General features: G+C 43.7%; 1 protein-coding gene and 1 long non-coding RNA gene across 4 annotated transcripts in view; one reads left to right on the forward strand and one right to left on the reverse strand.

Annotated features, from left to right (window-relative positions):
• LOC131482730 (uncharacterized) overlaps positions 1-23,394 on the reverse strand; it is a 97,761-nt gene that overhangs the window by 29,399 nt on the left and 44,968 nt on the right. The gene's annotated exons all lie outside the window — the stretch shown is intronic.
• On the forward strand, positions 8,949-19,772 carry NPVF (neuropeptide VF precursor). Of its 3 annotated transcripts, none has more exons than XM_058678010.1 (4): positions 8,949-9,173; positions 16,386-16,420; positions 17,721-18,116; positions 19,441-19,772. In XM_058678010.1, the coding sequence occupies exons 1-4, from the start codon at positions 9,170-9,172 to the stop codon at positions 19,471-19,473; spliced, it is 468 nt and encodes a 155-aa protein (XP_058533993.1). In that variant the 5' UTR covers positions 8,949-9,169; the 3' UTR covers positions 19,474-19,772. The 3 variants fall into 3 exon arrangements, with proteins under 3 accessions (XP_058533993.1, XP_058533992.1, XP_004582612.2); XM_058678009.1 differs by having other exon boundaries at positions 16,347-16,420; positions 19,441-19,733; XM_004582555.2 differs by lacking the exon at positions 8,949-9,173 and having other exon boundaries at positions 16,304-16,420; positions 19,441-19,764.

The raw sequence follows: 23,394 nt of genomic DNA on the forward strand, positions 1-23,394 counted from the left end.
CCACCTTGGCCTGTGTCCTCTAGTTTATGCCAATGAAACACACACACAAATGATTTATAATGTTTAAAAAATTTAAGCATAATCACAAAAACTTTCAGTGTCATAAAGATGCCAGAAATATAACACAGTCAAACTGCAATCCTATACATTTATAATGCTACATTTTGAATGAAAAGTAAAAAGCTCTATAAATTCCATTTCCCCTAGCCACTGCAAAAACGAAAAACTATGAGTTGTGGACTGATGGTGAAAAAAAAGATAAGACAATGTCTTTGTTATATATGGCTGCTAGGATATTTCATACGTACCAGTTAGTTATGTCCTATCAGGAGCGAAAAGGCCAAACAATAGTCAACCCTGTGTTTTTTTTAATTGCGTAAATTTTATTTTTGATAATTTTTACATGTTTTATTAGAGTGATAAGATTCAATGGCTAGAGGAAAGTGGGTGAGACCACTGTTTTCACATTCTCTTTTTTCCTTCCTGTATCTGGGGGAGGGGATAAGCCACACCCAGCCTCCAAACCATTCCAGGGTCCCCACAGAGCTTGTGGAGCAAACTCTGAGGGTCCTGCTCAAGTGGTTTTGATACTTCAACAGTTCTGAACTACTGCTGATCTTGCCACTCCAAGCACAATGAAATCTCTCCAGACACCACTGGCTGACACAGTCCACCTTAGAGTCTCTGTTTCCCCAGGTATTCACTGCCAACTCTTTGCTGGGGTAGTTGATTGATTTGTTCTGTCCTCCATCCTGTTACAGTATCAGGTGTCCTCTGCAGGCTCAGTGTACTGCCATATCCTCCATGTGCACCTGAATATGCTCTGTCTAAGCCAATGAGGAGGCCCAGCTCAGACACATGCGTTCCACGGTCAGAACATGAAACCTGCAGTTTTTTTCATGGTTGGAATTCTTAGTCCAGCAATTCAGTTGGGGGGATTCCCAAAGAAACCTCATCTAAGGTGATCCCAGACCTGATTGTTGTGTGTGTGCATGCCAATACAGGGTCTGGTGTAGTCTGTCACCCAGATCAGCCTACATACACAATGTTAGTTGCAGTTGCTGAGTCAGTTGTCTCCAGCCCTGTCGTCTACGCAAAATAATGGGTATTGCAGTCCAGCCCTATCATGCCCACTGCACACTAGGCCCCCATGCAAACCAGTGGGAGTTGTAGCCTAGTCGGAGCAACCCGCAATAACCACCACCAGGCCCGCCCCCTACCCTGGTTCCTGTGCTTGCCAATAAGTACAGCAGACTGGTCCTGTCTGTCCCACATCCCATTCAGCCCTCAAACATGTCAATGAGCCATTGAAGCCTAGTTTAAACCAACCAGCCCCACTATACAGCCTCTAGTTGGTGGGTGACACTGGTGGGTGACACTCTCTGTCTAGCCTTGCCTGTTCCAGTCCTGGTTCTCATGTTCACCAGTTGGAATGGCAACCCAAGAGGGAGGTACCCATTGTTTCCTTAGTGGGCTCACTCTCACTCCTGGATCTTGCACTTTCCAGGTAGTTTAGTTCAACAGAGTTTTCCCCCTGTGCCTGCATCTGCTAGCAACCAACTCTCACCCTCTCTGGCTTATGCATGTACCAGTAGGACAATCAGCCCAGCCTGGGGGATGGGGCAGGCCATGCCAGGTAAGTGCCAAGCACCCAATGGCATGTGTGAGATCTGGGTCTTGGAGTGGCTTGAATGGGGTAACCTGGGAAACTCTCCTATTGGGTCATAGCTCCCACTGATGAACACGTGGCCCAGGCCTGGGTGCTGGGCAGGCTGGACAGGGTAACTCCATTCATTGGCAAGTATGTGAATTGGTTTTGGAAAGGGGCAGACCAGACAGGGACAAGCAAACCCCGCTCACAAGTGCAGAAACCAGGATGGAGTGTAGGTCATGACAGGCTAGGCTGTCATATCTACTGGTTTCCATGAGGTAGGAATGAGGGCAGACTAAGCAGGGCCAGGTTGCAGCACCCACCAGCTACAGTTAGGACTGGGGGCCATCTGGGACAGGCCAGGCTACAGCATTCAAAGGCAAGGCCAAAGACAGGGGAGGAATTATGCCGAGCTAGATCAGAGCAACCACTGGCACATATGAGATCTGTGGCTGGGATCAGGCCTGGTTGAGGAGCAAAGGCTACCCTGGCTAGGTAGTAAGTCCCATTGGTGAGCACAGGGGCTGGAGTGGAGGGCTGTGATCTGATCTGAAAATAGCTGCAGTCTCCCTCAGCACAGGTGTGGACTGGGTCTGGGGTGTGCCAGACTGGGCTAGACTCCAACACCCACTAGTGATCATGAAAACCAGGCTGGGCTAGGTCTCTGCCCATGCTGAGCCATGCGTGAGCTGTATCTGGGTGTGGACTATTCTTGGCTGGACTGAGGTACCCAACAGTAAGAACCAGAATGGGTCAGGGCCAATCAGGAAAGATTACCATTCCTGCTAGGACAGGAGGTGGACTAAGTAGGGCAGGCCCATGGACTCACCAGTGTACACAAGATCTGTCATCTGTTCTGACGGAGGAGCTTGGGGAACTCCTCTGTCGGGACACAGTCCCTACAGGTGAGCACAAGAAGCAAGAAAGGGAGCAGCCCAGACCAGGCCAGGTAATGGTATCCACAGGCTCACCTTTGGCTCTGGTCTGGAGCGAGCCAGGCTGGGCTAGTTTATATCACCCACTAGCAAATCTGAGAGCCAGAAATGGTGTGTGGGTAATGCCGGATCGGGCTGCAATACCAGCCAATGCACATTAGGGTCAGGACTGGGGGCCGGCTGGGATGGCTAGGCTGTAGTCCCCAACAGCGTGAGCTGAAACTGGGGGCAAGCCAGGCTGGGCCAAGCTACAGCAATCACTAGCAAATGACAAGGTGAGGCAGGCCATGCCAGACTGGGCCACAGTGCCCAACCAGCACACGTGAGATGGGGTGGGAGGGAGCAGCCAAACCCAGTCGGAGGGCTGCAGGGAGCTCCCCTGCTGGGCCACTATTCCCACTGGTGAGAATGAGAGCTGGGATGGGGGCAGACCAGGCCGGGCAGGGTTATATCACCTGTTGGCCTGCATGTAAGCTGGATCAGAACCTTGTATTGTTGACAGCCTAAATGATTAACCATTTCCCATGAAAGTGCATCTCAATCCAATTACAAACATGGAAATTAGTCACTACAGGAGGGAAAGTCCTTCACTCAAAAGAGGTCATTCATTAATTACATACCAACACACTAGAAAGATAATCTTTTCTGCTTAATCTCTCAGGCTTTATTCCTTCCTTCCTTCCTTCAACAGGTATTTGTTGAAACCCTACAAGGAGCCGGGGAAAACTGGTAAGGCCCTGATCATAAAAACACATTCTTGAAAGTAACAGAGATGGAAGATTAGATGGGGGAAATGGGAAAGTTAATAAGCAAGTTCATGCTCTGAACATTAACATACTTGTATACCCCCGCCCCAATAAATGAATAAATAAATGAGAGGGGGATACGAGGCAACAGGACAAAGTTGCACCTGCATTCTGAGGCAGTGAAGAAACCCTCACAGAACCAGCAGCAGAGCAGGGCTTGAAGTGTGAATAGGCAGGAGTCCACACAAGGCTTCCAAAGAAAACCACAGCTAGAGGTCTGGCGCCATGGCTCCTCTGGTTAATTCTCCCCTTCCACACACCGGGATCCCATATGGGCACCCATTCATGTCCTGGCTGTTCCACTTCCCATCCAGATCCCTGCTTGTGGCCAGGTAACAGGTGGAGGATGGCCCAAACCCTTGAAACCCTGCTCCCACGTGGGAAACCTGGAAGAAGCTCCTGGCTCCTGGCTTCGAATTGGCTCAGCTCTAGCCATTGCAGGTATTTGAGGAGTGAACCACTGGACAGAAGAACTTTCTGTCTGTGTCTCCTTCTCTCTGTAAATCTGTGTTTCCAATAAAAACAAATAAACCTTCAAAAAGGAAGGAAGGAAGGCTCTGGCTTGGAAGCACAAAAAGAGAGGTCCACTTTCTGAATAGCTCCATTAGGCCAGCATTTCCAGGTGTATTTATAGACAAAACACTGGACTCTACAAAGTGAAACAGTTTTCTTTACAGCACAGCTTTTATACTTCACAACATTGATGCCAACCAAATACATGAAACAATCCCTGCAAGGTTCATGATCCTGGCTCTTCTGGAGACACAGACTTGAGCGGAACCAGTGCATGTTCTAAATCAGGAAAACAAGACACACAACACAGCCAACACTTTACTTCAGGAAGGCCCATCTTTTCTTGAGCAGCTGAGGTCTAATTCTCCACGTATGTGTCTTACGGTTGCATTTGTGGCCCATATTCGTATACCTCACATTTGGTTTAGACAAAGTTAAGAAAAGTTGAGAAGAGATAACCACACACTCCACTGGAACTCCACTGGAGTCCCTCCTGAGAAAATACAGCAGGCAAATCTTCACATGTATTGTCATCTTTAAAAAAGATTCATTTATGGATTTGAAAGGCAGAGTTGCAGAAAAGAAGTGGGGTGAGAGACAGAGAGAGAGATTTTACCTCTGATGGTTCACTGCCCAAATGACTGCAAAGCGAAAAAGGGGAGCCTGGAACTCCATCGGGTATCCCTCACAGGTGGCAAGGGTCCAAGTACCTGGGCCATCTTTTACTGCTTTCCCAAAAGCATTAGCAGGAAGCTTGACAGGAAGTGAAATGGCCAGGACTTGCCCTGGCACCAATATGGGATGCTGGCATCACATGCTGTGGCTTAACCCTCTACACAACACATGTGTGATTATTAGCATCAATCCTACAGTCATTTGCATGCCACTAAGACTGCTATTGTCTTACAGGAATCAGGCAAGCACATGCCACCCTTTGGCTTGGCTTGGTTTTCAGTGCAGTGAGACCAGAAAACCCGGAGGGAGATGCTCTTTGTATAATGATCAGTAAAGAGACAGATCATCAGTGCTGTACTTCACACCCACTTAATTTTAGTGAAATGAGAAGTGCTGAATTGGGCCTGTTCTCTTTTTTGTGGAAAAAAAAAGTATAATCGAAGTATATTGTAAAGAGCAGTAAATATTAATAAAAGGTAAAGGGGTGCAGGGAAGCAGGTCCTTAGTAATACAAGATGAATAACCCTATCAGTCCCTATTCCTGGGGGACAGAACTTCAGAAGCTCCAGCTAAAAAGGACCCAGACCTACTCTGTGACACCATTTAAGCCATGAACTACATGAGTGATAGGGCGGGAAAGATCTATTCCATTGATGGGGGGAGATGTATATCTATGGCTTCCATTGTGGGGATGAATCCCATTTTAATAAAGGAAGTTTCCCTAAAGGGTTTTTAACAAGTACCTGGGGGATAGGGAGCTGAACAGCCCAAATTTCTGCTGATAACTTTCCCTCCGTTCCAGCACAAACTTAGCCCTTTTTCTACTTCAAGAAAATACAAGTGGCTCCCTCTCCAGATGCCCGTGTTTGCACCATGCTCACAAAGCTTCTCCCTTTTGTTTGCTGATAGTAAAATTAGCAGCAGCGAGAAGTCTGTTCTCAGAGTTCGGGAAACTTGGCTGCAGCTGTAAGCACAAGCAGTCGGTGCTGGCCAACTCCCATTTTGTGGGCCATAAAATGTTGGATGCCGTAGCTCCGGTTCTTTGGTCAGTGGCCATCATCTGCACATGTCACCCACCCACAAAATCACCTCAGCCAGGGTTGTTCAGAGGCACACCCAAGTGAGGGGGGCTCAGGGAGCAGTGGAGGGAAGGGAGGTGATGTAATAGGATCACAAGATCACAGGGACAGGAGTTGGTCCCTTGGGACCAGTTTGCTTCGGTGAAGTAAGAACAACATACATTCTCGAGTGTGACAATAATCTGGGAATTTCCAAACTCCAGATCTGATTGGATTTGGGTTAGGTTGGGGTGGGTGGGGATGAGCGAAGCAATTCCAAACTCAGGGCTGCTCAGCAGGCCTGCTGCTCCCTTCAGTGCCAGAAAGAAAGGCGAGATGGGTGAAGCCCATTTTCTCCAGCATTCCGAGCCGTGCTCTCCTCCCTCGCAGCTGCATCCACTTTCTCCCCCTCCCACCCACAGGCACGTACTCTCACTAACTCTAGAAGATCACAGCAATAATAACCAGGGCTGAGGTCACTGCCAGGCTCTCTCACTCAGCCAGCCAGCCCTGTTGAGCATTTACCCAAACTGTCTCCAGGGGCAGAAGTGGCCAACTGGTGAGGTGCCACCTGGGCATCCCATATCAGAGAGCCTGAGTACAAATTCCAGCTCCACTCCCAATTCCAGCTTCCTGCTAATGCATATCCTGGCGTGCCATAATAGTAGTGTTGGCTCAAGTGCTTGGGTCTCTGCCACCACACAGGAGACCTGGATTGAGTTCACTGCTTCTAGTTTTTGCCTGCCTCAGCCTCAGCTGTTGCCAGGCATTTAGTGGTGTGAACCAGTGGATAGGAAATTGATCTGTCTCTTGCTCCCTCCTCATTTCCCTCTCTTTTTCCATGTATCCTCTGCCTTTTAAGTACATAAAATTTAAAACAACTTTTAAAATAATTAAGAAAAAGAAAACTTCTCCAAATGACCCATTCAGAAACTGGGCCACAAATCAGCAAGGACACAGCACTGCATACCTGCCCTGCACCACACACATTTATGTGTCCGATATCACCCGGCATCACCCCCTTCTACTCCAGCTCCTTTCATAATTCGCTCCTCAAGAGGCTTCCCAGCACAATGGCCTGTGTCCTCTGTTTGGATATTTCTCAATGGCAAGGGGTCACATGACACAGAGCACCTGGGACTTTCTTTGCTAGGATATAGTTAGAAGTGTTTCAGAACAACCCCGACTTCTCAGTTAGCAAAAGTTTCCTTCTTGTAATTCAAGGGAGATATCACATGACAGATTTTACATTCAAAAAAACTTTATAAATTTTTAAATCTCAGTCTTTCAAAATGAGCCATAAATGGGTCAAATGATCCCGAATAGTGCGATGAATGTGATATGAATTCTTTATACTTATGGAAATGGCAGCTTCCTTATTGGTCACATGAGTCATGTAACATGTAATTCCCCATCTCAGGTTATTAATAATAGATATGCAGTTATCAAATTGTCCTAATGAACACTTCTAAAATACTTTCTGTCACTGGAAGCAAATATTTTATGACAGACGGATATGCTTGTAGGACTGAACTAGGAATGTCCCATTATTGCTACTTCTAATTTAGTGTAAATACTGTCAAAAACTGGCAGAGAGCAATGAAGCTAATTACCAAAATAATCTATGCTTAAATTTGGAATGATGCACCAGAGTCTTATTTTTAGTAGCTCCAAAATAAATACTCCTGACCGATCTCTATATGGTTCATTATACAAAGAGGATATTTTGGATTGTGTTCCCAAGAAAGATGACCCTAGTATCATGCAGAGAAGAGCAAATCTGCCAACTCAATAGGAAAAAAAAAGGAACTTTTCTGCTCCAAAGGCAACGAATCACTCTACACTGGGCCAAGGGACTGACTCACTCTTAGTGCTGCAGGAAGAAATGAGGTGAGCCAGTGTCCCCACAGAAAAATAAAAGGTGTGAAGTCTTTAGGAAAGAAGCCCAGGTCGAAAGGAGGTTAAGATCCTTTAGGGACCAAGCCATCTGGTCTTTAAATTCTCGGGACGGTGCTTTGTATCTGCTGTGAGCCTAACACTGGAAACAGGAGCACCTCCAAGTGCCAAAGAGAAGCTTTCACCTGCCAGGGGAGAAGGGGACTCTTACAGCTCCCCAAGTTGGCACTGCTTGTGATGGATACATGGAAAATAGCTGGGAATTGTGCCTTCAGCTGCCTCTGGGGAAGAAAGATCTAGAATGTGTTTTGTTTTGTTTTACCATCAAAGCTCCCACATAAGCCACGTACAGAAAAAATATCACACAAGAGCACCTGCTTGCAAAAACACAAAGACTCAGATGGCATCGCTCAAAGTGCTGTCTCGCAGCATCACCAGGTCCCCCTTGGCATTTTTAGAGAGAGACAGAAAGGCTTGACCAACACAGAAGACCTAAATCACCCTCTGGTCTCAGGCCAGAACTTAAATTTTTTTATGAGCAAGGGAATTAATTCTCCTTTGCGTCATAATTGGGGTTGGGAAAGGAAGAGTCCAGATTCACCCTTATGTTCCATCTATCTGGCTGCACTGGCCATCTCAGATTTCTGGCACTCCTTGTGCTCAGATACACTTAGTCACACGGTAACCAGTGAAGTTCACATTGAGGGAAGCTTGAGGCAATGATGTAAACACAGCAGCCTGAAGTTTATGAAAACCTGTTACTGGTCTCCATCAGGGTCTGGAGGATGAGGCATGGCCGGAAGTGGTACACACTGCACAGTGCATTGCTCTCCGGGTTGGAAGCTTTTAATTGATAGGACTCTTCCTATCAATGAATCAAAGAGAAAGTTCTGCTAAATCCCATCATCCGAGACCCACCATCCTGCTCTAACAGATTGTTGTCCCAAGAGCAGGTAGGCCTGTTCTCACACTCATCACCTTTATCTATCTTCTTTTTATTGCAGGTCCTCCTGACCTCTTATATGCACCAATTTATAACATAGATATTTGATGAGGATCACTTATGAACACTCATTTAGGTTGTTTAACCTCAATTAGGACAGAAACCTTTAGTCAAGATGAGTCTCCCTACAGAATCAAGAGATTGCCAGAAAACTTCTTTAATTAAATTTATACCCGAAGTCAATATAGGTTTTAGAAGTGCCCCTCCAAAGACAATAGTAACAATTGCTTTTGGACAACCTTAGGAAATAGAAACACATCTCTTCTAGGCTGGATTCCTGGCTGAATTGTGGATACATCCTTTTGTGATCCCATGAGATCAGTGTTGAGGGGAGGTAAGCCCCTCCTCCATGCTGTGGTTCAGTCACTACAGTCAAGGTGATGGAGATGCCCCCTGGGTGTGAGGCACTCACAGGGGCAGGAAGGTAGATGGTCCTGCCAGTGACGAGGTGCCCGTGGGTTAAGGCGGGGATGGTCTGAATGAGGCGAAGATGCAGCTGTTGCAGACATAGAGTTCTTAACAACAGTGCCTAGAACCACAGCAGCATGGCCCCTGGCCAAGAAGAAAGAAACCCACACTAGCAAGTCACTCACAAGCATGCTTCAGAGTATCCATCTTTCTGTGGATATGAAATGAGTAGGTTTCACGTTCTTCCTTGATATAAGTGTAGAAGCTCCTCCTTTCCTCTCCCTCTCCTCCTTCCATATCTCTCCACCAACTATTTTTCCCAAAAATTATTACTACTGCAAATTCATTTTCTTCACAGTTACAAACTTTACAGTCCAATACAGGATGATATCATGACATAGAGAATAAAGGAAAACGGAAAGCCGACTATTATTCAGGAGTAGACACAGGCTGTAAACAGTAGTTCCCACTTACGGTGTTAATCTCACTTTAAGAGATTACTTTTTTGTGTTCTGTGTATTGTCACAGATTAGAGAGAACATAGATTTGTCTTTTTTGGAACTGGCTTATTTCACTAAGCAAAATCATTTCTAGATAGATCCATTTAGCCGCAAAATACAGGAATTTGTTCTTTTTTATGACTGAATAGTATTCCCTAATATATATGTGCTACCTTTTCTCAATCCAGTCATCAATGCATGGAAAGCCAGGTTGGTTCGATTTCTTAGGTATTGTAAATTCCACTGCTATAAACATGGGAAAGCAGAAAATGTTCTCCTTTGCAGACTTCATTTTCCTGGGCTATGTTCCCAGAGTTGGATGACTGAATCATAATAATAAGTACTCACTTTATAGACATGGAAGAGTCTCTGAGAGGAGGTTCACACTAGTGATGATATTCATTCTTTTTGTGTATTTTAATTGTGCTTACTCAGCAAGTGATGAACAAATATGATTAATCAGCATTTCTATCTCACTCAGTATTTGTTTTAAAAATGTCCTTCAAAGGAAATGGCATTAAGACACCACCTACAATGCCAGCAACCCATATGAATTCAAATCAGGGCTGTTCTACTTCAAATCCAGCAACCTGCTAATGTGTCTGCAGAAGCAGCAGAAGACAGTACTAGTGTGCACTTGCCATGCACATGGCAGTCTGAGATGGAGTTTGAGGTTTCAGGCTTCAACCTATCCTAGGCCTGACCACTGTAGCCATTTGGGAATTGAATCAACAGATGGGAGAATTCTTTCTCTCCTCCTCTCTCCATAACTCTACTTTTTGCATGAAAAATGTTTTTAAAAAATGATTTGCATGTCTCATATTCAAGTTCCTGGTTTCAATCCATAACTCTAGTCCCTGACCTCAGCCTTCCTCCAAAGCAGACTTGGAGAGGCAGTAGTGCTGGCTCAAGCAATTGGGTTCCTGCCATGTACATGGGGACCTGGGTTGAGTTCCCTGGCACAGCCTCAGTCGTTGTGGAACCTCAGGGGACGAACCAGTAGATGAGAGTTCACTTACTCTCTCTGTCTCTCCTTCCCTTGCTCTCTCTCTTTCCCACTATGCCTCATTCCCTACCAAATAAGGAAATATTCTGTAGAGAATATTTAGATAATATAGAGAAGATAAACTATATTAATTCAATTTCGAAAGTTTCCTTGTTAAAAAATAAATTCCCTTGCTCAGATCAGAAGGACAAGATGGCTGCTTGCTTACTTTAAAACTAGCAAAAGCAAGATTGATTAAAAAGAGAGAGAGAAAGATCCTAGAAAAGGTCTTGGTTTCTATTACCTATGTTTGTGTAAAAGCTATGTGCAGTTTTAACTAAACATCTGGTCTTTGTTCCTCAAGTACAAAATTCTGAGTTTTCTTGACTCTTTGGCAAGAGGCACCAAAACCCCCTGCCAGGACAGTAAAAATCACACATTTTTCCTGCAAAGGGGAAAAATGTCAATAAAATGAACCATTAAAAACCATAAAAGTTCAAGTTGGAAAGCTGTGCGCTGCAGTCAGCTTCCTAGTCAACCTTGCACAGTTGCTTTAAAGTTTCTAGAAAACACCATCACGGCTTATTGTTGGACAAAACTAATAGTGATGGCAAGTTCCCTGCCCACCCCACTCTAGTTCTCTAAACATACCCCTTAGATAAAGGGCCTTACCAGTTAGACAGCTTCTGGAATAAATCATGTGAGTTAAATTTTATAAATATTTAATGTTTATTCTTGTGTCGTACAAGTTGATTCTTTTAGTTACTTCAAGTGAAATGGAATTTCAACTACTTTTACTACGTTGATCTTTTTTCCCATTGACCCAAGTGTCTTTTGAGGGCCTTGCACACTAATCTTTCATAGTTAAAAAGCAGAGAAGTAACAATGGCCCTACTATCCAATCAGGACAAGCTCATTATAACAAGCCTAGCATAACTCTTGAAACAATGACACTCCCATACATTTTTAAATAACAATTTTATCCAATTTGCATATGATGTTTTCTTTCTCTTTCCCATGCTTTATGCAGAAATGAATACAGAGTAATACCACCCTCTACCTCTAAAGAAGGCTTAAATGAGTCAACAAATGGTTGCAAAATGCTTTGCAAACATGAAATGCAAAACAAGAAGCTAGTGCCCATAACTTATTCTATATAACACAACAACTGGATTATGCTCAGATGGAAAAGAAGAAATAAACATTGCAAGAAGGCAAGGAGCCTAGAAGTAAACTTCAAGCTTGAGTGTTTGGGGTTGGGCTCAACAACCAGGCCCTCTGAATACCAAAATTCAGCCCCTCTTTAGCTCCCCCTTCTACGTGAAGGTGTAACTAGAATTTTGCAGCTCCTGGCCCCAATACAGCCATGTTTAAAATATTTTATTGTAAGTACAATTTTACTGTAGAGAGACTACAGCCTTAAAAAGTCCTAAACCAAACCTCAAGCCAGCTCAGATTGGTGGGAATTATTTGTCAACCATGCTAATGACTGGCCAGAAGCGAGGGTGCAGCTACTACACACAGAAGAATAATAAGCAATCAGAGAGCCCTTTTCTACTGAGGTCGGCCTGGGAGGAGACTCTGAAGCATCGTCAGGAAGCTGTGCTCTTCCTTCTCACACCCTCCCTGGTGTCTAGACACTACTGATGTCCATCAACACAAAGACTTCCTGTGAATTTATCAACTGAATTTTATCAACCCACATGTTCAACTACAACAGAATAAACCTAAACTCACACCCAGATTACTTATACCTGCGTCTCAAACTGGGAAAGCCTTAAACATGAGTCACCAACAGGACAATGTCGACTGGATTGCAGAGCTATTCACAAAGTTAAGCTCTAACGACAAGTCAATGTTAGTGAAAAGGAAACTCTGGACAACGGTCACAACAAGGAAAAATAAGAAATAATTTGAATTGTAAGTGAAACTCCCAACACTCATGAAAAGTTTATCCCTTTGTTTAGAAATGAAACTTCTGGGCATCGGTGTGAAAATCACTATGATATGCCCATGCAAGATCTTGCCCTCCTAGAGTTTGCAGAGCAGGGGAGGGAAAAGACCAAGCCAGAGTGACAAGAAGTGGGCTTAGCAGAGAAGAGTTGTCTGCCTATCGGGGTGGGAGTCAGCTCCTCACAACACATGAAACTCCACGGAGGCCCAACCATGACAAGCACAAAAGAGAGAGGCAAGTGAATGAGTTCAGCCAGTGCAGGGGGAAAACCACGGGCACGGGGCTGGGGGCAAGACAAAGTCCACCCATTCAAAGGAGCAGAAAGAAGTCAGTCAAAAATCAGAGTGCTGATCGGGATTATTGAGGGTTAACACCAGAACAATGAGCAGAACAGGTCACAAGGAGTGGGGCTGAAAGATGCTGGAAAATGGGGGACCACTGAAAGGCGACAGAGGCAAGTTCTACATGTATTTGCATTTTATAAAACTTCCCCTGAGTGTGCTGTGGAGAAGGAATTGGGTAGGACCAAGAAAATGGTCTATGCAAGAGAAATTGAATTAGAGTATCAGCAATGGAGATGGAGAGACGTTAACAGATTTAAGAGCTACTTAGGAGTGAAGAGATCAAGCTTGATAGTAACTAAGCTCTTAGGTTAAAATTCTGGTTCTGCCACATATGGATAAAGTAACTTAATTTTCCTTTCTGCATCCTACCTTCCCTTTTTGTAGAGTAGAAACATTAGTACACCAGCTTCCTGGATTTGCAGGAGAGACCCGTGGGGCTAATTTACAAAGTGCTAGGAACAGTTCCCATTACTTCCCAATTATGATTGAGTATTAAACTAGAAACAACCCAAATCACCACAGAATAGGATGCGGAAGAAAAGAGAAGAAAATAGTCAAGGATCTTCTGAAGGATTAGGTAAGCGGATGGATGATAGTAGCCATTCCAGTTATAGTTACTGACTGAGCTTCAAATTCGGTGAGTTTGTGGAAAAAGGTGCGTAAGCATTTCTGCTTTACTGGAGACGCAATTTTAGGCTTTGTTTGTAGGAGGTCTTGGAGGGGCCTCTCCTCCTCCATGGTCAAGTGCACTTCCCCTTGCCTCTTTCTGATCCTGTGCTCCGCTGCCAGCAGTGGCTAAGGGGGGGCTTCAATGGTGTTCAGTGGTGTTCACCACTGTTGAGTTTTAGTGGGAAGTCCACAGCATAAATATCCAAGAAATCAACCACACAGCTTTGCACTGGCAGTTCCTTGAACGCTTCAGGGTGAATTCATACTATGTGTATCAAGAATGTTCTTTATCTGTGAGTGTCTGTACTAATAAGGTAGCTCCAGCTACACTCAAAACTTTGGAAACCTAACTAGAGGAGGTGGAGGGGCCATCAGTCACATCGGCTATTCAAGATGCCCACCAGAATCAGAACTCTGACTGGCACGCCCACACCCCAAACAGCCACACTGGAAACCTGTGAACTGCTGAAGTCTTCTATTATTTGAAAGTGACAACTAGACACAAAGCTAGACACTCTAGGAGTCCATGGCTAATGCCTTCTGCTTTTTTTCTGGAGTGTGAACTTGGCCAACAAAACTTGCCCCTCTTCTCGATTTCTCAAAAGTTGGGATCTACTGACCACAAAACAAAGGAAATTCCATCAGCAGTTTGCAACAGAACAATTTGGAAGAGAAATGCATTCGATCCTTAGGGAAATTAAACCTAAATAATCCAATAATAGCAATATAAAATTAATGCTGGACTATGAATTGAATTCATTGCCTCCTGCTATGGGGATTCTTGGCTACCACAAATCAAGGCAAATAAAGTTGATGAAGTTAAAGCCCTCAGCAGAGGCCCAGTGTGATGAGCAGGCACCACCAGAATTTATCCACTGTTGGCTTTCAATATTTTGCTTCTGCCTTCTCACACCAGGGCACTTCAAAGGGCAGGCATTTGGCACAGTGGTTAAGACACCACTTGGGGTTTCCACATCTATAAAAGGGCCCCCTGCTACTTTGCTGCTGATCAAGCTTCCTACTAATACTCTCTCTGAGAGGCAGCTGAGAGGCTCAAGTGCAAGGACCCTACCTCTTAAAGTGAGCGAATCAGATGCAGTTCTCGGCTCTTGGCTTCTGCCTGGTCAAGCTCAGGCTATTGTGGGTATTTGGGAGATTGGATATAATGATGGGAGGCCCATATCTATCTGTGTGTGTGTGTGTGTATTGGGGAAGGAGAAGGGAGGGAAGGACTACCTTCCAGTCTCCCATTGCCCTATTTCTCTGCTTTCCAAATAAATAAAGGAAAATTAAGTATTCTCTTCATGTAGATGTTGGAAATTTTAAAACCAAACAAACAAAAAAAAACAGAGTTAAAAAGAAACTTGTGAGAAATGAACGTAAAGATGTTTATTTTGATGCAAAAAATTCTTATTGAAATCCATACATATAGATCCAAAAGGTTCATGGAAATGCACATTGTGGGGAGAAAAATTATACATGAATTTCAAAAAAACTACACCAAAATAAACTTTTTAAATTCCATTTTCCATGAGCTTTTTGAAGTACTCTAGTATTATGCACAGTAAGCTGATGAGAGTGGCATGATGCCAGATACAAAGGTAAAATTTTCTCATTTGTTTTTTAAAAATTCACCGCTAAGTACCTGCTCAGTGGAAGTTGGGATGTTGGCAAGCCATAGAAGACCTTTTTCCCTCGAGGAGACTGAAGGGAACTAGTCATGATGGCTGCAACCTGGACAGACCAGTGCAAATGCAGGCCTTTAAGAAAACAAGAGGGAGGGCCTGGCACTGTGGCCTAGCGGCTGAAGTCCTTGCCTTGAAAGTGCCCAGATCCCATAACAAGGGAGAGAACGAAAGGTACATGAAAAGTGTTTATTATTTAAAAACTATGCATGAACATCAAACCTTCACAGCAAAATAAATTGATCTCTTAACTGCATTTTCCAGACTTTCTGAAGTATCCACATACCCTTTAGTTATTTTTAAAGATACTTGTTTTAGCATTTCAACAAATAATGTATTTATTTCTGTCAATTCTTTTTTTTTAAACTGCTTTAATGTTGGTAGGCCTGTGGCAATGTGAGTTTATCTCAATAATATGGATCCTGGGAGCACCAAAAGAGCAAGTGTGTGAGTTATCAAGCCTCTGTGAGGGTTCTTGAGGACACTGAGGAGTTGATAGGACGCCTGGTCAATTAGAGTGCAGATTTTGCCAAATTAAGACCCAAGGGCCAAATACGAAAGACCTTGATTGCCTGCAGTCTCTCTGGAGAGGGCCAGTTTGTCAAAGTGTCTGTGGGCTATTCAGCGTTCTGCCTGTCCTTCACATTCCAGCTGACATTGACTCCTAAAACACTCTAATGACCAAGCAGCATTTGACCAAAAAAACCTTAATGCATGGCATTTTATTGGGGTGTTACGTGATGTATAATGCTTTTCACATTCTTAATTTTGTTTGACATTTTGAAAATACTATGCCTAACTCTTTTGTGTGAATTTAAAAAAAAATAGCGTGAACTCTGTCTCACTTCCTTCAAAAACTGACACAGATGTCAAAAACAAAATACATTTGTTGAAGCTCAAAGAAATGAGGCATCCTGTTTGTTTGGAATCTTAATTACTGTCACCCGAACTTCCCTAATTAGAAGCTCTTTCATGGTGAGGAAAATTATTTTCATCATTTATGAATTTGCAAACAAAAACATTTCCACCTTTCCGGAATGAATAGCTTGCATTCCTCGTATGTATTCTTTAGTTACACACTCTAATTAATAGTCATACTTAAAACCTGAATGAGTGATTTCACTGGTAAAGGAAACGTTGTTTTGATTTTAGATAGTATAAAAACCCAAGTTCCCTACCCGTAGGCATTGGGCACATAAACTTAATTTCAAGCTGGACAACATGAAAATTATTTCATCAAAACAATTCATTTTATTGATTTTAGCCATTTCAGGTTTGTTGACCTCAAATATCTTTTGCACAGATGAACTCAGAGAAAACTACAGCAAATATTCCAGGGTAAGTTTTTTTAAATCTACTGAACACAGTTAGCATTGGTTCTATTTGTCCTAAGTCTGATTTTATTTTATTTTATTTTATTTTTTGTAAAAAGAGAAAAGTATGTTAGTCTGTGCTTCACCTGTGAATGCCAGCCTTTGTACAACAGCGTATTGATGTTAACTTGTATTGGTTGGCACAAAAGCTGAGAGCCTGGCCTCGCCAGAAACAGTTCATAGACGCTATGACCCATTCAATTATGATGCCTGGCAAGCATAAGGTGCAATGATGATTTTCTTTTACGCAGAACTCATACTCCTAGTTACAGAAGCAAGATCTGGATGCATTTAGCTGGACATAGGAGGCCTCTCAAACTACAAACAAAAAAATACCTTCACAATTTGTAACTAGTAATTCTAAGCTGGGAAATTTGTGGCAAATTCACATCCAAGTAAAATGTTAAGCTCCAGAGGATGGAATTGCAAGTTAGTTTTACTTTATTCTTTATGCGTGTATGTATTTCCAAATTGGCTGAAATTAGTGTGTATTACTCATTCTACTCAAGTTACAAAGGGAGAGAAATAATTTAAAAATCTTTCTATACAGACTTTCATGATAAAACTAAATCTAATTAAATATTCACTGCTTATATTTTCCATGGCTCCTATAAAGTTGATATATTTGTGCTGCAGCAACCCAAAAACGAATTGGTTCTTTACTAAACATGTAGTTTATATTCTAATAAAAATACAATTGGTTTCTTGAGGAATGCTTTTGGAATGTGAAAGGGTGAAAAAGAAATTCAATGGGGATTCCTCCAACCCCAGCACCTACCTAGCTGGCATCTGTTTGCGTACCTCATTTCCATGTGCACTTTGGAGAGTAAATAGGAATGAAACAACAGACATGGAATAGGAGTGAATGCTTTCTTTAAAATCAAAATGTAAAAATATATAAAATATTGTATAACAACATGAATCAAAAAAACTGAAAGGGAATAACTGCAGTAAACCAAACTTTTTTTTGCCTCATTTCAATACTTCATTATGTTCCTGCTGCTCAAACATATTGCTCTATTCACTATATATATTTTATTAATATTTCATAGTTGTCTTGCAATAGTCTAGGGACAGAGAAACTAGATTGCTTTAAGAAACTTAATACAAATTATTTATTAAAAAAATTGCACATAAGAACACAAACTTTTGTTTATGGCTGTAACAATTCTATGAGATTAAAGTCTGAAGTCAAATTCATCTGGGGCTTAAATCTATCGCTTATCGCAAGAATAAATTATCTTAATGGTCAATTCTAATTATAGCCTAGGGAATGCCTGAGAGGGGTAAAGGAAAGAAACCTCCATCTGGAAGAGCTAAAAGATCGGGGGCCAAAAGATGCCATCAAGATGAACAGTCCCACAGTCAACAAAATGCCACATGGAGCAGCCAACTTGCCTTTGAGATTCGGAAGAACCATGCATGAAGAAAGGCGGCCTGGGTCAGTGGCCAGTCTGCCTCTGAGATTTGGGAGAAACATGGAGGCGAGCAGCTGGAGACGAGTCCCCAACCTGCCCCAGAGGTTTGGGAGAATGACTGCAGCTGGAAGCAGCCCCCAGAGGGCTCTGCTTCAACAGTCCAGGCAGTCCCCATCTGCCCAGGAGGTGCTTCACTCCATGACCGGCCAGCACCAAGAGGCCCAGGAACCCCACACACCCAAGGTACCAACACCTAAACACCAGGCAGGGTACACGGGCAATTCTAGAGAGCTCTGCCGGAAAATGGACTGCATTTTCTTAGAAGGAGAAAGACAAAGACACAGGGAAATAAAAGCTTGTTGACAGAGAGTTACAGGGGTCCAGGTTTAAACAACCTGGCTACCTAATGGGATGGCTTCCCCTAAGCCATCATTGGGCATCAATCCCATGACCCTACCAACCATATACCAGGCCCAGAAATGGCAGGACTGGATATTTAAGCCCACGACATGTTGTCTGGTATTAAGCCTCTCTAACAAGCCCTCAAGGACAAAGAACTTGGGTTTCAAACGCAATTTTCTTCATCAGCTTTCAGTCAAAGTTGTTTTTCTTTTTCATAAATCAATCCTTTTAGAATCACCCTTGGTCTTCATTTTAGTACTATTAATTACCATGTACAAATCAGAGTGCAGGTGACTACAGGAGATTTTAAAGTTAATAAGCCATTTTCTGAGAGTACAGATGTGTATGTATTAACCTTTTGTGATCTAAAGTGAAATATGATGAAGCAAGAATGGTGGCAGCTTTATCACCTCATAGGAGAGGCCTTCTCAGAACATTCTGGGTACTTACTCCCATCTAACTGGCTGTATATATCGGCCTAATTCCTTTATTAGAACTTCATTTTTACAAAACCTCATCATTTTTGTTGACTGCCACGGAGTAAGCCTTCAGCAGTGGCCAGAATGAACGAACTGACGGGAGAGGCACTGGCACAGCCTTACTGAGGATCCCTGTGTGAGAACTGTGATGCACGATGCACTGGGTGTTGGAAGGCAGCTCTACTTTGAACGTTCAGAGGGGCGGGAGGAAAGAGGTCACTTTTTAGGCAAAGGAGGGTGGGGTGGGGCAATACAAGCAAACATAAGCCAGAGACAACTGAGGTCCAGTGTACAAGGACACAAAGTCTGGGAAGACAGGAGGAGGGAAAGCTGGAAGGTGGAGGAAGCACAGATATCCATAGCCCGAGATCAGGACTGAGGCCCCCTGATACTTCCACTGAAGTCCCTCCATAGTACACAGAGTTAGCTTCTGGCTATGAATTTTGGATGTTGGGAGACAGGGAGAGGTGAGGGAGACAGGACAGTCAGCAGTAAGTTCTCAAGCCTGAATGTCCATCCAGAGTTCAGCATCCCACCCCCACCCTGCTCATTTCCAGTGCAATACTGTTCATCTGATTTATAAACAGAAAAACCACTTCCCATGAATGGTGGCTGAGTCGGATTTAAGGGCTTTAGCGGACTACTATTCTGATGAGTGAGCATGTGTTTTGCTGCTTACATTTTAGGAGACTGGAATTCAAGAAAACATAGGATGCTGAGCTGCAGGAAGGAAAAAAAATCTGAAACCTGTCCCTGAAGATAATAAGAAATGGTGACCTGTGCCCTACCAACAGCTCTGCAGCGATAGCACCGAGGAGGACAGAGGCTCCTGTTCGACGGGCTGTGCATCGCTGAGAGCAATCTTTTCTTGAGTAGCACTAGCATCTTCAGAGTTATTAAAAACAGCCTGGGAAACATGTGTAATGCATAATTGAAGTCATTTTTATCTTAATAAAAAGAACATTGCAAATACTTTAAAAGGCTCTAATAACAGCAAGGGGGAGATAGAAATCACATCATTACCTTATGTAAAAATCATGGGCACAGTTACACTTACAAAAAAAATACTAAGAGATCATTAGTATTTCATATAATATGATGAAAATTAAATGAGCACAATAATAACATGGGTTGACAGGTGAACCAGGATAACCAATCATTTGGTAAACAGCTTTTTTACTTAGACTTTCACTGTTAATGGATTTATGATGGATTGGAACTTAAAACCTAACAATCTTTCTGTTTAATATTATAAAATAGGAGAAATGCTTGGATTTCTGGGAGGTAAAAGTAAAAGAAGAAGGAGATCATTAGTTACCTCTTTGAGTGTCTCCTCTGCCTGTGTCCACATCTCTTCTCCTCACTTAACATACATTTCAAGTTTCAGGTTTTCAAGAGAAATTGGGCCACGAACAATGTATAGACTCAGGACACCAAAACACCAGTGCATAGTGAACCGACTTAAGTGCTAAGAATATGAAGTCCTTCATCAATGAGAAAATAACAGTGACTGGTCCAAGTGCTTGGGCTCCTGTCACCCACATGGGATATCAGGATGGAGTTCTGGGGCTCCTGGCTTCAGCCCTGTCTTGCCTTGGCCTTAAGACCATTTGGGAATTGAACCATCAGATGGAAAATTTCTCTCTCTCTCTCTCTCCTCCTCCTCCTCCTCCTCCATCCCTCTGTCTCTCTCCCTCCTTTTCACCCTTTCTAACTCCTTCTCTCTCAATTAGACTTAAAAATTACATTTAATGGTTTGGGAAAGGATGAAAAGAAATCTTCCCCAAACCCTGGTAGAAATGTGACCAGATGCCATGAATTTCACTTTGGTCACAGGTAATGTCAGATCTTTGTCCTCTTAAGTCAAAACACACATCATGTCTACTCCATTGTAATCAACACTGCAACTACATTCTCCATTCACTCTTCTCCCACTTCTCCCACATTTTCTGTACCTGAGTTAGGATGCTACCTGCTCTCTGCCATCTACACTCACCTCATCTGAGCTCCTTGTGGACAGGAATGAAGATTCATTGCCACCACCTGCTCCTGCCTCACTTACCTGCCTCCTCTCAACCCGGTTGCTGTTTTTTAGATGTCCCTGGGTTGGAAAGGATTTGGGGTGACAGCTCAGGTGTAGGACAGTTCTCACCATATTGGATGAACTCACTTTCAAGACCCAGACAAGGGCAGCACCCACCATGACCAGGCCCTCTCCCTGTGATCTCCCATGTCATTGTCCACTCCCAGGCTGGCTTTGACCCTCAGCCCTGAGCCATGATCACCCACATACCCAGCTCTCTTCCAGGGTTCCCTTGAGCAGGACGTGAAGCAGATCTGGCAGATGTCATTCCCTAGCAGCCTATACTCCACCCTCCATGCCAGGGTACCATCCTAATCCAGCTCCTCTATCCTGCTGCCTGCCTTTTTCCCTGAGCCCCCATTGCCCAACCCTGTCCTCTTTTGCTTTGGCCCTTGTTTCTCCAGACCACATGGAATACCTTTCCCAGGTGAGGAGACTCAGTGACCCTGACACCTGAATGTGGAGAGAGGCAGTTACAGCAGCATAATGCCTCTCCCCAAAGAAGTTCTCCACAGACCCAAATCCCGCCCTTTTATCATTTCTAAGGGACCAGCAGAGCCAGTTTCTAGCCACTTCCTTCAAAACACCAGCAAGTAATGGTCTGGCTTTGAAATTTTACGCCAATCAGACATGGGGGTTCTGGTTAAAGCTTTCTTTTGAACACCTTTGATACAAAGATGGATCTTGCCCTGTGAGCAACAGTCATAGCTGCTAAAGCGCATCTCTGAACACAACACTTCGGTACATTCCTCTGGAGACAATCCTTCTTGAAGGACTGTGCAATCCCAGGAAGCGAATCAAGAGCAAAGATTATTCCCAAAATCATTTCAAGTTAATGTCTGACTCAATGTAGAGGTGACTGCATTTCTCTGATTGGCCACTGAAGGGATGAGATCATAATGTTCAAACAATAGGGATCACTCAGAATGACAGAGCCTGCACCTCCTCCAAACCCTGGCTTTTTAGGACAAAGTGGTGACCGTCCTGCCCACGGTGCTTTCTAGCAGCAGATCCCCCTCAAATACACCACACTCCACCTCTTCCCCCGTCTCCCAGCACTTCCCTTCCCCCAAGGAAGTTTTCTGGTTCTGACCCAGATTCCAGCCAGGCCTTGAAGAAGAGCACAGTGTGTGTTTTCAAGGGAAAGACTGGGATCCAAATCAACTTGTACTGCAACGTTTACGCAAAAGGCAACATCACATCACCCTAGGTCCACATTTCCTAAACTGCTCTGTGACAGTGAGCCTTGAGAAATACAGAAAGGACCAAAAGATGGACTAATTTCTCAGAGCAAAGTCGAAAGGTCAGTATTCAAGTAACTGACCAACAAAATGAAACAGGCATGAAAGGGGAGAGCAGAGGCCTCCACGTTGTGTGTCCATATTGCTTTTTTTCCCCCCTAAGGAGTTCCTGGGGAATGTTATACCACCTCTTCCTTTGGAAGTCATCATACTATTGGTGGAAAACACCAAACTTCATGTATTTCAGAAAACACAGCTTTCATACTTCTCCACCTCTGCTTATGTTAATTCATTCAGTCTAAAAGCCTCTTTTCTACCAACTAAAATCCCTTGTTCAACCAACCCAAAGTCCTTCAAAGACATGGGTAAAATTTGGATGCAACTGTATCTAACAGAAACCCTTAATAATATTGTTTTTATCAAGAGAGAAATTGTTTAACCGCCCATAAAAACATCTGGCAGGAGCAGTTGTAAGCAGGTGTGGGAGTTCCCACTGTTCCTCCATCTGACCACCTTGCACCCAAGTCCCCTTCCAGGCCATCACAGCCTTCTCCAGGCAAATAGCAAGGGGGCTTTTGTAAAGGAGCCCCTTTAAAAGAGCATCATCTAGGGGCCCGGCGCTGTGGCCTGGCGGCTAAAGTCCTCGCCTTGAACGTGCCAGGATCCCATATGGGCACCAGTTCTAATCCCGGCAGCTCTACTTCCCATCCAGCTCCCTGCTTGTGGCCTGGGAAAGCAGTCGAGGACAGCCCAAAGCCTTGGGACCCTGCACCTGCGTGGGAGACCTGGAAGAAGTCCCTGGCTCCTGGCTTTGGATCGACACAGCACCAGTCGTTGCAGTCACTTGAGGAGTGAATCATTGGACGGAAGATCTGTTCTTCTCTCTGTATAATATCTGACTTTGCAATAAAAATTTTAAAAAATCTTAAAAAAAGAAAGAGCACCATCTAGCTACCCTCTTCTCTTTCATACAAGTGGCTGCCACATTCTGCAAATGAGCCCTTCCATGGGGACATTGCTGCAAACACCACTGCTATGAAAAACAGAGCATGCACGTTGGGTGAACAGCCAGAAGGTCTGCCCAGTCACAAGTCACTTTCCTGTCACATAAATTATGTAACACATTGGAATTGTTTTATTTTTCCTTAAAACTTTTTTTTTCCTTGAAAAGTAGACTGACAAAAAAAAAAAGACAAATATCTTCTGCCAAGCTGGGCCCGATCAAAGCTAGCATCTGGGAACTCCATTTGGGTCACCCATGTGAGTTCAGAGACCCAAGTCTTTTTTTTTTTTTTTTTTTAAAGATTTATTCATTT

Source organism: Ochotona princeps, chromosome 20 (genome assembly GCF_030435755.1).
Source record: "Ochotona princeps isolate mOchPri1 chromosome 20, mOchPri1.hap1, whole genome shotgun sequence".
Taxonomy (NCBI): domain Eukaryota; kingdom Metazoa; phylum Chordata; class Mammalia; order Lagomorpha; family Ochotonidae; genus Ochotona; species Ochotona princeps.